Consider the following 17,321-nt stretch of genomic DNA (forward strand, 5'->3'; position numbering starts at 1 on the left):
ACACGATGCTCCTTGTATCGGCGGAGTGCATCCTCCCCAGGAGCACTTGCACCAATTTAACTGTCAGTATGGGGCACTGTGGGACAGCTTTTGAAAGGCAGCAACAGTCAATGTCAGCAACGCAGTGTCTACACCAGGGATCGGCAATCTTTGGCACGCGGCCTGTCAGGGAAATCCGCTGGCGGGCCGGGACAGTTTGTTTAGCTGCAGTGTTCGCAGGTTCGGCCAATCGCGGCTCCCACTGGCCGCGGTTCACCATTCCAGGCCAATGGGGACTGTGGGAAGGGGCGTGGGCTGAAGGATGTGCTGGCTGCCACTTCCCGCAGCCCCCATTGGCCTGCAACGGCAAACCACGGCCAGTGGGAGCTGCAATCGGCCGAACCTGCGGATGCTGCAGGTAAACAAACCATCCTGGCCCACCAGTGGCTTTCCCTGACGGGCCGCGTGCCAAAGGTTGCCAATCCTGGTCTACACTGATGCTATGTTGACCTAACTACAACGGCCTAAGCGCTACGCCTCTCACGGAGGTGGAGTTATTAAGTTGGTGTAATGGGAGAGTGACATCAGTGGGAGCTGCATTTTAGTGTAGACACTTAGAAAGTTAGGTTGATGTAAGTTGCCTTTTGTCAACCTAACTCTTTAGAGTAGACCGGGGTTGAGTGACTTTGGTAGAGCTGGCCCCGTGCAAAGTAAAGCTAAGAATATAGCAAAATTCACCCAAAGGTGAAATTCATCCTAGTGCAGAGAGTCAACAAAAGCTCCTGTGCATTACATATCAATAAGCAACTGAGCAACTCAAGTGAGTCCCACATCAAGGATTTAATTGGAGTTTAAATGGTGCATAGGGCCTTGTTCCAGCCCTCTCTGCACTGGAGTCCATTTTACCCATGGAGAACATCTGAAAACTGCTTGTACTGATAAACTTCTTCCCTTGGCAGTGCTAATCCTTGCCTGTGCTGTCTGTGAAGCTTTCATACATTTGTTTGTCTTCTTTATAGAAATTCTCACTGTGTTGATCTTTTCTTATATCAGCCTGTGCATGCTTCAAGAAAAAGAATATTTTAGTACAGTCTCCAAGCACCAATCTCCAAGCACCAAAACTGGCCTTTATTTGCTCTTAATAGATAGATTGCTAAATAGATTGCCGTTAGAAAACTGCAATTGTTGAGCTCAGCTGAGAAGGAATGGTGGAACCAGATCTGAATGTTAGTCTCTAGAGCCAGGTAATTTGTAATGAAGACTTGTTTGAAAAATTCAGCCTCTTTTTCTGGTCACAGACTATCATGAGCCAATCTTGGTTCCTTTGAATTTGTTATGTGATGGCATTTTTTTAAACATTGCTGATTGTTTGAAAACAGTTCCCTTTTCTCTGTTGTTCCAGCTGTGTTGCTTTACTGCGAATTGTCAGTTAAGTCACAGGATAGCGTTTCTGGTCCCTGCTCGGATGAGTGCTCAAGTATTTCTAGAGCAAATACTGATGCACGCAAAATTCCCTTTCATGTGTATGGATATTCTTGGCCTCTGAAATTCGCTTTCACAAACATTTATGCCAGGAAAACTCTGCTGCACTGAATGTTTGTGAGAAATGAACACAAAGGGAGTGTGAATATGGGCAAAGCAAAAATGTGATTTTACAGTGACTGAAATTTTTTCCACTATTATCCTATTAAATATTATTTGTATTGTGTTAGCATCTAGGGGACACTCCTAGACCATTGTGCTAGGCACTGTGCAAACACACAACAAAAAGACAGTCCCTGCTCAGAGGAGCTTACACTCTAAGCATATCACAAGAGACAACAAATGGATATAACAGATGGGGGAACACTGAGACAAATATCCTAGCTGTCATAGTGGTCATGTGTGGACTAGGCTAGTCATTTCAGATAATGCACCAGCACTGGGATAGTGTAAAGAGAACAGCCACATGGAGGTAAGCCAGACATTCTTCAGATTGTAATACTGTAGCAGTCACCCATATATTTTAGAGGATCATTAAAGATTTCACAGCACTTTTTATAAGAGTAGGAGCATTGGCCCCTGGCCTTACTGAAATCCCACTGGTGGCAGCTAAGACACTGCCCGAAGTTTCAGTTGAGTTCAGTTGATTCTTTATCACCCACTCTAAACTATCATATAGTCTAGCTGTGCCCTGCTAAACAGAACAGATTGTTCCAGGTGGGAGGTGTGATTTGTCCAGTATGTCTGTTTAAATAAGAGGCCTCTCCTTCGGAGCACCCAGAAAACCCACTGAGGACCTTTGGAATTCGGGCCTCTTTTATTTAAGTTCCTAAGTACGGAGTTAGGAGCCTAACCTTAGGCAGTGCCTGATGTCTTGCAGCCCTTAAGTGCTACTGCTATAGAAATAAATAATCATAGGATGTCACCTTTAACTGTACTCAGGAAAACACTGGCCTGAAAAAACCCATGTGAGGCCAAAATGCTGGCTAAAAGCCCGGGTCTGCAAATGCTAAGAGGCTTTTTAATACCTGGCTGTTGGAGTGATTTCTGGAAAAGACAGATGGGGAGTTCAGGCAGAACTGTAGGTTCACTGGGCGTTCTCATTGCTAGTTTCTGAGCAGTTACCAGCCTGCAGCTGACATTTAGCCACACCGTGATGGAGTGTGTCAGTTTGTTCCTTTGCATGAGAATTTAAAATGAGGCAAGGGGGACATTTAATTAGCAAAGATTCTGCAAGGCTGCCAAATCAGAGACATAACATGGCAATTGGGTACAGTCAAATGCGACAGCAAAGGCCATTTGTCCTGTTGGTACTGTGGACCAGTCTCTTTCCCCTCCCCCCCCCACCCTGGTTTCTATGAGGCGTTGCCGGCCTCTGCACTAGATACAGTGTGCTAATGATAGAGGTTACATTAGGGTATAAAATCAGCCCAGCCTCATTTCCTTTCTCTCCTGATGTCTTAGCTGAGGCACTGCGAGAGCTCCGGAACCGCCCCCTCTGCCCGTGCACTCACCATACTCGTTGGGGTGACCTGGGGTGCGAGGAGGAAGCAGTCCTTACACTTGGGGAAGCACAGGGACTGCAGCAGGTACAATGTGGGAGCACAAGGGAAGGAGCTTCTTGCCTCTTATCCTGCCTGGGCAGTGAGTAATCTGGCCCCGTGTTTGTAAATCACGGGGTAAAGCCACACTGCCCGTATACATATTTCTTATCAAGAATCAGTTTCCTGTCCACCGATCTCCAGAACTGAAGCTTTAAATCAGGAGTTTTTCCAAACAACTCAGCCCCGCTCCCCAGTTCCAGACCTGCACATAGAAAGAGGAAGCATGGCACGCCCCGGTGGGCTCCCTAGGCATCCCATTGTGAAACCCCACAGGTCATTATGCTGCCTCCTCTAGGGATTTGCCTAAGGCCAGGTCCACACTAGTAACTTTTGCTGTCATAGCAATGTGATATGGGGTGTGATTTTTGTGTGTGCGATGTTTCTATGTCGTCCAGAAGCCCTAGTGTAGACACATATCTGCACTACTGTGCTTTTATTGGTATTGTTTATTTCTGATATAGGCTATACTAGCAAAAGGACTTTTTTGCCCATATAAACTGCATCTCCACTAGGAGAGTTTGCTGGCATAACTAAGCTGGCAGCCTTTTCCAGAGTAGGCTTGGCCTGCGTCATTGGCCCATCCTCTTCAAGAACAAAAGGGAGGTGCCAAAGCCAAGTTTGACCACTCTTGTTTTGTTTAGTGGATATAGAGCTTATGGAAGGTGCCAGGTCAATGGTTCAGGGGAGTGAAGTCCTCCTCTATTTAACTATTCAACAGACACAGCACAGACTTTTAGGGGGAAAATACCCAATGAATTCAAGACTTTATATTCTTGATTTTCCTAAGGTTAAAAAAAGAAGTGGAAAAAATCCTCTGTCTTCAGAAACTCCAAACCAAAACCACAACAACATAGAGGCACCCAACGATGAAAAAAAATCTCACCAGCACTGACAGCCTGTTGTTTGCTCATACAGGGAATCATGAGCTGGAACAGATGCAGCTCATTCTGGAGACGATCCCCGTTGTCCATGAAGAGGACAAAGAGGAGCTGCTCAAAGTGATGCCAACTTTCATCAACAGCACCTGGGAAGTGAAGAAACCTTTACGCAAACTGCTCCCGGAAGTGAACGGCGAAGGTACCGTAGCTTTAAGTCACATTTTGATCAGGTTTCTCTCATCCTCCCGATTTTAAGACCAGATCTCCCCCAGTGGCCTATACAGGAGGAACCCATCCCCCAAGCTCAAACACAACACCACTGGAGAGCTGCTGGAGAGCTGCTCTCTCCAGGAAGAATTCCCTCCATGATTCATCTTGCCCCACCCACCTCCTCAGCAACTAGGCCCTATGGTGTCCCCCGGGCCACTAGGCTCCCAGCCCCATCATAAGGAAGGAATCACATCAGGGCATGGGGAAATGTCTTAAGTTAATGCTACCTGGATCAGTGTTATGCTGGGGAATTGCTCCAGGTTTGTGGGCAATAATATTGAGGACATCTTCCATGTAGATCTGAGATCCCTGACATCCCTCTACAGTATCCCAAGGCAGGACTTTCCCCAAACTCCTGGCTGTTGTTGTTGGGTTTTTTTGGTGGGATTGGGGCAGAAGGTGTATTTACCTTCAAGACTTTCCCGCCTGGAATGACTGGTAGCACTTCAATCGCTTCCAGCACAATCGTTCCCTTCTGTGGTCAAGGGGCCAGAGAAAACTGACTTCTGTCTCCGTGCCTGAGTGCTGCAAGCAATGAGCCTTTGGACCCTGGCTTGAGCATTTCACTGGTACTCTGCAGCAGGTTTTTAATTGGTCGGGGGTGGCAGGGCAATTTCAAGAGCATCGCAGGGAGCAGATGCCAAGGCTGCCTCTGTGCTTCTGAATGCCAAGTCACGGGCTCGGCATTCATATTTGTGCTGTTCCCTTGCATGGTGAAAAAGAAGGGAACTCCCATGGCTCTTATTTGAAATCCATGGTTGGCCAAGCCTGCTCAGGTGCTGCCATGTGGCAGTGTGTTTTCTCTGTTCTCTTTGCTCTGAATCCTGGGCTGTCAGTGTGGCTGGCATTCCATACATAAGATCTACAAGGAAAAAATTGCTTTTATGTGGGTAAAGAGTCAAAACAGAGACCTAGGAGTGTAGATCAGTGTGACTCTTAATTAGAGTAGGCCATTATTGGTCCTTATCAACAGTGATACCCATCAGCCCTCATTATCTCAAGCCTGAGTCAGATTCCAAACATTAAGTACTGAAGGGATTTATTCTCTCTGATGATTTGTGGGAAGGAATGTCACTTGCCATGCTTACATAATTTACTGACGTTTTCTTGCCCAAATGACTTGAACTCTGAGTGAATTGTTTCACCATGATCCTTGTTGCAAGCCAATGGCCTTATAAAACTATTGATTCCGTCATAATTAATTAATGCAAACAGTAAAATCATCCAGTGAGAGACAACCAGGTATTGGTTAATATTTATGCACAGGTATAACAGATATCACCCTTCCTTCCTCTTTGTGATTAACTGTTAACTCTTCTTGTGAGCACACAAAGAAGCCCCCAGATCAGTTTCTTTCCAGATGAATTGGGATATTTACCAGCATTGTTACAGGTACAGTAAGTTAATATTTCCAGGATTTAGGGTTAAAAACATGATCTGACAGAAAAAATAACGCACACCTCTATTTTTATTATCTGATTTTAAGGCCATGGCCTGAGAAGCATGCCACTAAACCAGATGTCCTTAACAACCGGAGCTGACGTTTTCACATACCCTATGCAAAGGAAGCATAAACAAACAGATAGAAAAATCATAGATGTTTAAATAGTATTTCATATGCACTTTAATCTCACTATAGCTGCTCTTACATCACATTTGTTTGTGTACATTGAAAGGGTCACACTGTACTGTATTTTCTGGAAAAAAATTTATGCACAAAGAATTCTTTAAATGTTAATGGACAGAATTATTTCATAGCCTTGATTACGCCAATCACTTCAAAAATAGCACTTTTAATTTAATTCCACCTCAAATGCACATAAACATTTAACAGTTTACAGCTGTCCCTGTTTCCAGCTATGAGGTGAGTCCATAAAATGGATTTGAAAGCATGAAAGTACTGGTCACACATCCAAATTAAGCAGGTTTCAGAGTACTAGCCATGTCCCTACTCTGAGACACTGAATGATTTATATAATCACCCATAAGAGTCCCATTGATTTCTGTGGAAGCTGGACTGGGACGTTAGTATTCCACAATAACATTTTAGCCCCTTATCCTTAAATTGGATCAGTGCTCAGCTACAAGGACCTGCCTGCTGGATCAAAGCCTTGACTCTACAGTTCTCTCTTGGAGATGTAGATCTATCTCTGCCATACCCTGTGTTTTGTTAAAAGAACTAAAAACTGTAGGCTACAGTACTGTTCCAATGCATGCCCATAACTCCCAATAAGGGTAAGATCGGTACATAAGCATCCAGAACAAATATGCTTCTGTGTTAGATGTACATAGGACTTAACCTTTAATTCTGTTCTGATTTTAATGATGATTAACATCAAACAGATGGGTCTCTATGGATTCAGGAGCCTGTTTCTCTGTTAATAAAATCAGTTTTGCTTTTGGGGAATTAATGAACCTGTTTCTCTGTGGTACACAGCTATTGATTTTCTGGAGAAGATCCTGACATTTAACCCCAGGGATCGATTAACTGCAGAGATGGGTTTGCAGCATCCTTACATGAGCCCATACTCCTGCCCTGAAGATGAACCAATTTCTCAGCATCCGTTTCGGATTGAGGATGAGATTGATGATATTTTACTGATGGAAGCCAACCAGAGCCAGATGTCCAACTGGGACAGGTGCAGTATCCACAGCTTAACAGGCTAGGCAGTCATGAACTCCTTACTCACGCAAAACCCACTGACTTCATTTGGAATTTCTCTGATCCATTGTTACACGAATCAGCAATACATGCTTTAAAACCAGGACGGACACTGATCTTTTATTATACAGCTGATCATTCTAACTCAAATCTGGTCCCACTAAAGTCAATGAGAATTTTGTCATTGATTTCCAGTGGGACCAAGTTTTCACTGTGCATATAAATTACTGGGCTGTATTCTGCTCTCAGTTATATGAGTGGAATTACATTGACTTTAGCTGAGTTGCATCTGTTTAAATGAGAAGAATTTGGCGCTCTCTCTCTATTTTCTATTTCTTGATCCAAATGCTATAATACTCATTCTGGTACCCTTTGGGACCATTAAAGGTCTGATGAAGAACAGTATGTCTGCCACCTTTCAAGCTGCATAAGGCCACAGATACTGGGTCTGTTGTAGCCAGACCTAGCCAATGGAGAAGCTGAAAGGCTGGTTTGCTGCAGAATGCCTAAAATGGCAACAAGCCCCCAGTTTTGCAGGTGTGAAATGCGGCGCTCTCCCCATCTGTGCTTTGCATCTCACAGTGCTTGGGACACTCCATCCGCCCTCCTAGGGCTGGGCTGTGCAGTCTGACTGAGTTACTACAGCTCTATGGCTAGCATAAACCTCCCTCGTTGCCACAGATGGGTGGAAGGGAGGGGAGGAGAGGTCTGAGCCTAGTAGAGGGACCATGTTTTTAAGAAACTAAAAATGTACCTGGGAATAAGGTTCCTCCCAATTCATTTACCAAAGCACAGAGGACCACGTATATTAAGGGCACATGGATGATGGCTGAACATTTCCTCTTTTTAGAGCACACCTAGAATGGAGCTGCCTGCCAGGGAGATCCCAATACTTTTGAGCTGTGGCCAATTAAAACTTCTTCCTTAGATATTTGACATTTTCTCATCTGGCAATTAACTTGCCCTCTTTGAGCACATCGGGGGATTTACTGGGCATACTCCCAAAGAGCTCAGTTTTCATGCAGTTTCACGCTCCACTCCCTGAAAAGGAGCAGATACTGAGCACCATCTAGCACTCTGGAGGCACTAGGAGTGACTGGGCGGGATATCTCCTTAAAAAAATCAGGTTGCCTCTGTGATTATGGCGCTTTCAAGGGTCTTTCAGCCTTATTGGCTTGTATGTCCAGATCAGTTCCAATGCATGTCAATATCCATTTTGTCTAATTGCTCCAAAATGTGAACTGTACACGTCTATTTACTTCACACAATGGCAGAGAGGACCTACACTGCTCTTACGATTGGCTCATAGAACCATAAGGCTAACAGGGACCACAAGGGTCATCTAGTCTAACCCCTTGCCAAGATGCAGGGTTTGTTGTGTTTGAACCATCGAGACAGATGGCTCTCCAGCCTCCTTCTGAAAACCTCCAGTGAAGGAGCTTCCATGACTTCCCTAGAGAGAAACAGGCTCTCTAAGAACACACCAGATGCAAGTCAATCCAAGGCAAACGAAGGGAATGACTGATATGGGACTGGATTAATAAAGAATGAAAGGAGGGTAATATAGTTAATATAGGATAATATAAGATAGATGGAGGCATCCAGCTGCTGACCTGACCTGATGTCCCGGGAGGTGTGCTGCCTGCTTGGAGCCTGCCTCCAGGACATCACAGAAAGGTTGCCAAGTCCCATGTCTCCTTCTGAGCACTACTCCATGCTGCTCAGCCACATGGACACTAATCAGAAGTGGCTACAGAGCGAAGGTGAAGGAATCAGGTGTGTATTCTCATCCATGCTGCCAGTTGAGGGTAAAGTCAATCAGATTGAAGAAAACATTTTCAGATGACCCAAAAACTGGGTGAGTGGTAAATAACAAAGACGACAGGTCACTAATACACAGGGCTCTGGATTGCTTGGTAATCTAGGCACAAACACACACTTGTTTGTTTTAATGTGGCTAAATTGAAAGTACTACATCCAGGAATAAAGAATGTAGGCCATACTTATAGGATGAGAGCCTCTATGCTGGAAAGCAGTGACTCTGAAAACGACTGGGAGTCCATGGTAGCCAATCTGCTGAACATGATTTCCCACGGCGATGCTGTGGCCAAACGGGCTAATGTGATCCATGGATGTAAAAACAGGAGAATATCAAGTAGGTTATTTAACCTCTGCATTTGGCACTGGAATACTGTGTCCAGTTCTGGTGTCCACAGTTCAGGAAGGATGGTGATACATTGAAGACGGTACAGAGAAGAACCACAGAATGATTAGAGGGTTACAAACCCTGTCTTACAGTGAAAGACTTAAGGAGCTCAATCTGTGTAGGTTAACGAAGAGAAGGCGAACGTGTGACTCAATCACAGTCAGTAAGTACCTATAGGGGCAACCGAAATTTGCTAAGAGCTCTTCAGTCCAAAAGGTATAAAAGATCCAATGGCTTGAGCTGAGCTAGATAAATGAAGGTGCAAATTTTTAACAATGCATGTAATGAAACATTGCAACAATTTACCAAGGGTTGTGGTGGATTCTCCATCGCTGGACATCTTTACATCAAAATTGGATGTTTTTTTTAAAAGACATGCTCTTAACGAAACAGAAATGAATTCAGGGAAGTCCATTGGCCTGTGTTATGCAGGGGGTCAGACTAGATGGTGCAATGGTCTCTTCTAGGCTTGTAATCCATAAATTTATGAATGCCCATCAGCCACAAAATCATCTTTATCAGTTACTTTTCTGCAGAACACACAGATTTAAGATAGCTGCTGCCATCCCATTTTAATGTCGATTGTTCAGGTGACTCAGTCGCTGTTTGGAAAACCATACAAACTACGAAGACATCATAATAATATGCAAAATGACTTAGATCTTTTGACCTGCATAGTGAAAGTATCTATTCTGTTTGTAGTGTACGCTTATAACTTAATCATCTCAGCTTCTGGCTGATAAGTGCACTCAGCATTGTCATAGCCACGTTGGGAATGGGATTATGGTCTGTGTTTTACATTATTTTATTTCTTCATTATGTTTTAACATAGTTATAGCTAACAGGGTTTGAGTGGGGCTTCTTCTAACCATAAGGCGAGGGAGATTTCATTCCGAGAACCATGCCTGCAGATGATCCTCCTAGGCAGTCGTTAGCATAGCTTCGCCATGATTCTCAGACAAATCAACCCTGTCCACAAAGGTCAGAGAAATTGCTCTAGAACCCTGCCAGCATCTTTCTGTTTCTCTATATATCCACCAGCACATTTTCTTTGAACCAACAAGTTGTGAAACTCTGTCCCTACTGGACATTCCGTATACAGCCTATATTTCCGAGGAGGAACCCTACAGCTTGGAGAAGATTCACCTTGTGTATTAGTGTAACCCACACACCTGCTGGGTGTGGTGTTCTGTCCCATCTAGTGGCACCGAGACCACTTAGAGAGAGAGAGAGATAAAATGAGTTTGCTCTACAGCCTTAGCTAGCAGCCAGTTGGCTTTTAGCTCATGCGGTAGATTCTCATGCACTAAACTCCAGAGGCCCCAGGTTTGATCCCGTCTGCCGACGACCGGGTCTGTCGGCGTTCCATTAGCAGTTCCTGATACAGTGACTGCAGCTTTGCAAAGTAGTGCTGTTAAGCTGCTAAGTGTCTCAAAGATTAATGATCTCTTCATGGAGTTTCATAGACTCTCTCTCTCCAGGAGTAAAAGTTTGTCAAGGCAAATGATGTCTCAATCCTTTGGCTATTATTAACCCTTTTATATTTTGAGGATATGAAAGCTATCCAGGTGGGGCTCAGACTTGTACGCCATCACTGATGTGATTTCCTCCTGAGACATAATTTTCCTTCCATTCCTGTCTTGAGGGAAATAGAAGTAGATGAGATGCACAAGACAATTGAATGAATTACAAGGTTCTTTCGAAATGTCATCTTTTCTAAAAAAGGCATTTGCTTATGAGACCACAGCTGATTCAATACCCTCTTTCATTGTTTCTGCTGTTTAAAAAATGCTACTAGTTTCGACTTACGATGCTTTGGACTGAAAATAAATAAGATGCATTTGTTTTAAAAATATGGACAAGTGACACACCAGGAGGATAGCTTTATTGTGCCTAGGAAGCTGGTCTTTTATTACATCAGTGATTTTTAGTTAGTAACTGTGTAATTTAAAAGTTGCCATTAAAAAGTCAACCTTTGCCTAGAGTTTCCATCTGAGATACTGCAGGTTCTCATTAGGAAATAACTGCGGTATATCAGGAACTACTTTGTGGCAATTCTTGGCAAATGACTTTTAATGACAGAGGCTGTGAATTGTGAGGAGGTGTGAGAAGGTAAATTTATGTTTCAGTTTTAACTCCTTCCTTCCTGGGGAGCCTGGTTGGCTCAGAGGATTTTTACTGTGCTATGGAACCTTTGAAGTCCAGGCTGCACATTCAAATCCACAGCAGGTGGATAGTGACTAATCTGATGCAGTTCAGCAGCCGATGTGAAATGAATTTGGTTGTCTTGGTTCCGTTCCCAGTGAACAGGTGTCCTTTATCATTTGCTAACTGGCAGCTCTGTTGGCAGTCGAAGCAGAGAGGTCAATGACAGAATAGGCCAGAGAGACCTAACTCTATTCACATCCCCACAGCTGCTCCTTCCAGGTGTCATATCAGGTTAGGAGTCAAGTCTCCAGAACTGTCAATTCACCACATTTCACCATCACTAAAAAATAATAATTTTAAAAATCCGTCCTGTTCAACATCATTAATTTCCCTGTCTGAGTGAACAAGCATCTTACTAAGTAGGGAGTAATTTTGGGAGCCTCACTAATCATGCTGTCGGTGTAAACCTGCATATACTAGATCCTTGTCAGTTATGGTCGCCGAAGCAGCAAATCAATATCTCAAGGTCAGTTTGTCACTCTTTTATCCCTTTGCTTTTATAGTTCCTGGTATGACACATTAAAGCAGTGGCCTTGACTGTTCTCCTAGCTGCCTGGAGATCTTTGGTATAGGGAAGTATATTTCAGAACACAAGGCAAGATTTTCAAAAGTCATTAGTGATATTTGGGCCCAACAGGGGACATCTTAAAGGAATCTGATTTTCAGAAAGTACACCTGCCCCCTGAAAAACAAGTCTTTTTAAAGTGTTTCTAGGGAGATCCCCAAAGTTCACTAATGTTGGCCCAAGAGTCTAATGTTCTAGGGAGAGAGACTATGTCTAGTGGTTAGATGAATTACTGGATGTTTGGTCTACTAGTTTCTATTCCCATCTTTGCCCCTGGTTGCATGTATAACCTTGGGCAAATCACTTAAACCCTTTGCCTTTAACACATATGTAAAATGTATTTATTTCACAATAGCTTTTGAAGGTCTAATTAAATACACTTTGTAAAACACGTTGCAATCAATGGGAGTTAGGTGCCTAAATACCTTTGAGGATCTGGACCGTTGACATTTTTGGATAAAAGGTACTTTAGCATAGGAAAGGTAAAAGCAGCAGCAGAAGTGGGAACATCTATTTAAACACTCCTCCTACTTACAAATAAAGCCAACAATTGTCCATCTAATCACAGAATGTCTTTCCCAGGTATCAAGTAAGTCTCTCTTCTGATTTGGAGTGGCGACACGACAAATACCATGATATAGATGAGGTACAACGGGACCCACGAGCAGGATCCGACTCCATTGCTGAAGAAGCACAAGTTGATCCACGCAAATATTCTCAAAGCAGCTCAGAGAGATTCTTGGAGCAATCACATTCCTCAATGGATCGAATGTTTGATGTTGATTATGGGAAATCATGTGATTACAAAGTGGGGTCACCTTCCTACTTGGACAAACTGCTATGGAGAGACAATAAACCCCATCACTACTCAGAGCCCAAACTTATCTTAGACTTGTCGCACTGGAAAACAGCAACTATATCACCCACTGCAGAGTTATCACTGGAAGAAGAACCATCCAACCTCTTTCTAGAGATAGCTCAATGGGTAAAGAGCACACAGTCAGGGCTTGAATGCCCTAGTCCTCTTCCAGAGCTTCAAGAACAGAGTCTGCCATCTTCTCCTCACCATCATCATAAAGAATCCAAGGATGTAAACAGTGAAACAGACCCTCAGTTTGACTTGGATGTCTTCATCTCTAGGGCGCTGAAACTTTGCACAAAACCTGAGGATCTTCCAGATAATAAGCTCAATGATATCAACGGGGCTTGTATTTCAGAACACCCTAATGAGATTGTACAAACAGAGGTGTTTCAGAAAGAGAGGTGGTAAAGAAACAATGTCTGATATTCACTGCTAATCTCTTTGTAAGTCTTTGATAATGCATCAATTACCCTACGGTGAACAGTAATTAAGGTTTGATCTGTCGTTGAACATGTCAGTTTCTTACAGTATAATGAATGCCTTTTTATTAAAAGGTGAGCACAAACCAGGAACCCCTTTTGATGCCTTAAAAATACACTTAAAGGAATCAAGAGGTGTGAATGAAATATTGAGTTTCTTATGCTGCCTTAACAATCTTGCCTTGTAACTTCTGGGACCTATTTGGTACTTCAATGTACAATGGAGAGATGACTGTACAAGTTTACAAACAGAAGTTGAATCAACTTCCTTTTTTATATATAATATCTTAAAGGAATAAGGATGATGGGGAGTTCCCTTCATTATGGTCAGACACTCCTCTGGTTTGACAGGTTCAAAACACGTTGAACCAGAGGGCTTCTTTGATGAACTCATCTGAGTATTGTCTATACAAAAAGGAATAATGTAAGGGTATCTCTTTCAGTAATTAGTCCTATATCCACCTTTGACCAAATTCTGCCTTTAATCAGGAAATAGGGGTTGGAAGAATGTAACTGAGGACAGAATTTGGCCATCGGGACAGAAAATGAGGCTGCAAGAATATTAATGGGGAAAGAATTTGACCCACAGTGTATGGGTCATTTTGTTTTTCTCATTGGCAGAGAGAATTTTCACTAATAAGCACATTCTTCTAATCTGGTTCCTCACATAAACAAGTCTTTCCTTCTGCAGTCTAGATGTGGATCTGAAGTCTGCCATTTTTAGAAGATCCAGCACCATAACTATGGGTGGATGAATTAAAAAAACATAATGCAGCGAAACCTGTCTTAAGCAACTGCTGAAAGGACCAGCAAATACTAGCAGTGTGGTCTGCAAGGGAGGAGAGAGTTGGAAATTCGGGAGTACTGAGTTATGATCTTGGCTCTTCCACTTACTTGCTATGTAGCCTTAGGCAAGTCACTTAATGTCTCCATTACAAATTTCCCATCTGCAAAATAGGTATAATAATACCTTGCTCAAATAGATGTTGGGCGGGTAAATTAGCCAAAGTTTGTACAGTGCTTTGAATAGCCACAATACTATATAAGTGCTAAGTATTGTTATATCATTTTTCTAACAGAAATTGGTGGTCTTTGGCTAAAATTTGAACAAAATTGTACTGGAAACTTTCAAGATATGTTCAAGTGGTCATTTAAACCAATGGTTTGGCTGTTGGAGATGGTCCTCTGTGCAGGCTGCACAACAGGGACCAGCAAGGAAAGATGATCCCCTTACTGGTGGCATTAGATTCTTACACTATATATATGTATATATACAGTGTGTATATATGAAGTATATACACTTCAGATATGAAGAAACAGTCAGATCTTTCTAAGGCCCTTTGCTTTCAGCTTCCTTGGAAGGTAACTAAGTCAGTAGAAAAACAATGCTGCTTTGTAAATAACTATAACCACAACTGATCTATTGTAGGTTCTGTTTTCATCCACACTTCTGAGCACCTTAATAACTAATCAGCTAACTAGAATGTGTATATTGAATAAATGTTATATACGTATATTTAATCAGTCGGATCAAATTTTAAAAAATGGAAAACATGTAAATAGTAAGTGTTTTAAAAAATATATGTATTATTCTTGTCATCCTGCCATTTTTGTTTTCCAGCATGATGGCATTACTTTTATTTGTGAAAAGATAAACTACTGAAGGTTCATATGTCACTACTGTCACATTACAAATTCTTTTTACCCTTTTGAAAAATGATCTATTAAATATTGTGAGATGTGAAGGAAAATCTTATGAGGATTGGATGAAAGACTAACTAATGCAGAATTTAATCCTACTAACCAACATTTCTAGTATTGGTGGAATCAGGATTTAGGGACAGGTTCAGCTTTATGACAACTTGTGCTGGGTGTTTAAGAGCTGAATAACGTGCTTGTTCTTACTGTTAAGAATGTACTGTACTTAAGCTGCTTTAAATATTGTTACTCCATTTGGTTAGTTGCCCAGTTCAGGCTGCCAGCTGAACAGATTGTGGGGCAGGGGAAAACCTAGTTCAGAGGTAAAAGGCACCTGGAATGCAAAGAAAGTGACTACCTAAACGTCCAGCAGAGAGAAGGGCTATGTCCTGGTTCTTGGAGTTGAATGTTTGGGTGCCCTACTTTTAGATGTCAACACATTGTCCTGGAAGGAGAAATAAGGGAGGGACAGGAAGAGATCACTTAAAGTGTGTTAAAAATTATTTATATACCTCAACAGAAGCTCAGCGCATTTACTCATGATGAGGCAAATTCAGACTAAGAAAGTGGATGTCTCTCCAGTCGAGCTGCTCCTGTTTATGCCAGGTGAATTTGGCCCAGTGAGCTTATGACTTGTCACCCGGGGTCAGTTTATCAGTATACCTTTCAGCAAGCCATGAGGTCCTGAAACATTATTCATGGCACCACAGCATTTGTGGTATCCATATCCCACCTCCTTAGCCGCCAGGAAAGAGTATATAATATGTGTGAATATAAACCCTGCCTGGGTTTATATTATAAGAATGAATATAAATATATAAGAGTGAATATAAACTCTTCCTGGGTTCAGTCCTGAAGTGGGCTGAGTGCCCTCAGTTGCCACTGAAGTCAGGAGTTGAGCGTGCCCAATATCTAGCAGGAGATGCACCAACCTTGCAGCTGGAGGCCCAAATGAGAGGAAAACTTTTGGGACACAACAGAGCGAGTAAGATTGTAGGATCAAACAAGTAGTATGGGAAGCGACTTTTAACACTGTATATTGATAGAATAAGCAAATATTTACTTCTGTTCTGTTAAACCTCCATATTTACTGGCCTGAGAAGTTAATATTGATCAAACAATGTCAGTATTTTCCCCGAGGGACAATAAATCTTCAAGTTCACTGAAACAAGAAGCCATTTTATATTTGTTGCTACATACAATCTGAATGCCTTCATCAGAAATATCTGGGACTCTCTTCACTGTGGTGATGAATGTCAAAAGTTTATCAGTTTTTCCTTTGGAACTAGCATTGTAATGGGGAGATGACATTTGAGGCTCAGAAATAGAAACCTCAAAGAAGTAAATACTAAATTGTCATGGAACTCATTGAAGCTACTCAGGATTTTCCATTTTGAGTTGTGATCTGATCAGTTAACATTGTTCCAAATGTCAGTATTATCCACCTGTAAGGAGGTAAACAATGAAAATGTGTCTAACTCGTCACATAATTGTTTCAGCCAATGACACACCAGTTTTTTTCTCATGTATGTAACTATAATAAAATTTAAGGTCTGATTCTTCCCTTCTTGACAGTGTTCTGTCATTTTTCTTTTTGTGATATAGAGTGCGATATCATTGGAAACAGAACTTGGTTCTAAATTCATTCAGTAAATTATCATGAATACTTCTTGAAGTTTTATAAGGAGGCAACTTGGTTATTTTCTACTGGATGGGATCTAGCCAAACTTCTCGTTTTAGTTACGGTTGCATTTCATCCATAGTTTAATGTCACTGAGCTGTGAAATTCATCCCGCTCTTGATATTACCATTGGTGCTTCTGACTTTTTATTTGCTGGGGTTTTTTTGGTCATTCATGCTACTCAGTCTAATGAAAGAGGTCAGAGTTGTTCTGATTCACAGACATTTGCACTTAGGTTATTTTCTGTTCCATAGAGCAGTTGTTGCAATAGAATACAATGTATCAGCTTAATGGTCAGCCCCACAGCGAAGTGACCTATTTGGAAGAATAGTTTATCTGACTATTTTAGACCTTTTTTCTATTCACAAATAGGTATTGTAGTGATTTATACAAATATGCTCTTTTCATAATTGTTTGAATCATTTTAGTGCATGCACTTTACGCTATAGGTTATTGGCACAATAAGCGTCACCATTATTAATTATTCATAATGTGTGATTGGCCACTTAAATCACATGGTATTGGTTCAGTCTCCCTGGATGACATAGACTTTACAATTTATAAATTACTTCTACTTCTATCTGAAATGATATTTATGGTGAAAATCATTTTGTGAACAACATTTAGTTTTTTATTTAAAAGAATAAGCAGCATTGCTACTCCCTGGATGTCCAACAGCCAAAACCTGTGGCCTAACTCAGTTCTGATCTCCTATACATTACAGCCTTGTGTGTCCAAAAGTTGCAG

General features: G+C 42.0%; 1 protein-coding gene and 1 long non-coding RNA gene across 5 annotated transcripts in view; one reads left to right on the forward strand and one right to left on the reverse strand.

The window, feature by feature from the left end:
- The window catches only part of MAPK4 (mitogen-activated protein kinase 4), a 147,295-nt gene extending 130,835 nt beyond the window's left edge, over positions 1–16,460 (forward strand). For all 4 annotated transcript variants that reach the window (XM_005296876.5, XM_042850674.2, XM_065598731.1 and 1 more), the window contains 3 exons: positions 3,981–4,142; positions 6,651–6,852; positions 12,437–16,460. In XM_005296876.5, the coding sequence (XP_005296933.1) occupies positions 3,981–4,142; positions 6,651–6,852; positions 12,437–13,124 (1,052 nt within the window). In that variant the 3' untranslated portion in view covers positions 13,125–16,460. The remainder of the gene's footprint in view (positions 1–3,980; positions 4,143–6,650; positions 6,853–12,436) is intronic.
- Positions 1–17,321, reverse strand: part of LOC135984200 (uncharacterized) — a 48,433-nt gene that overhangs the window by 29,682 nt on the left and 1,430 nt on the right. The window contains exon 2 of the long non-coding RNA XR_010602094.1: positions 5,674–5,768. This is a non-coding gene — a long non-coding RNA (uncharacterized LOC135984200). The remainder of the gene's footprint in view (positions 1–5,673; positions 5,769–17,321) is intronic.

Source organism: Chrysemys picta, chromosome 6 (genome assembly GCF_011386835.1).
Source record: "Chrysemys picta bellii isolate R12L10 chromosome 6, ASM1138683v2, whole genome shotgun sequence".
NCBI classification, from domain to species: Eukaryota; Metazoa; Chordata; order Testudines; family Emydidae; genus Chrysemys; species Chrysemys picta.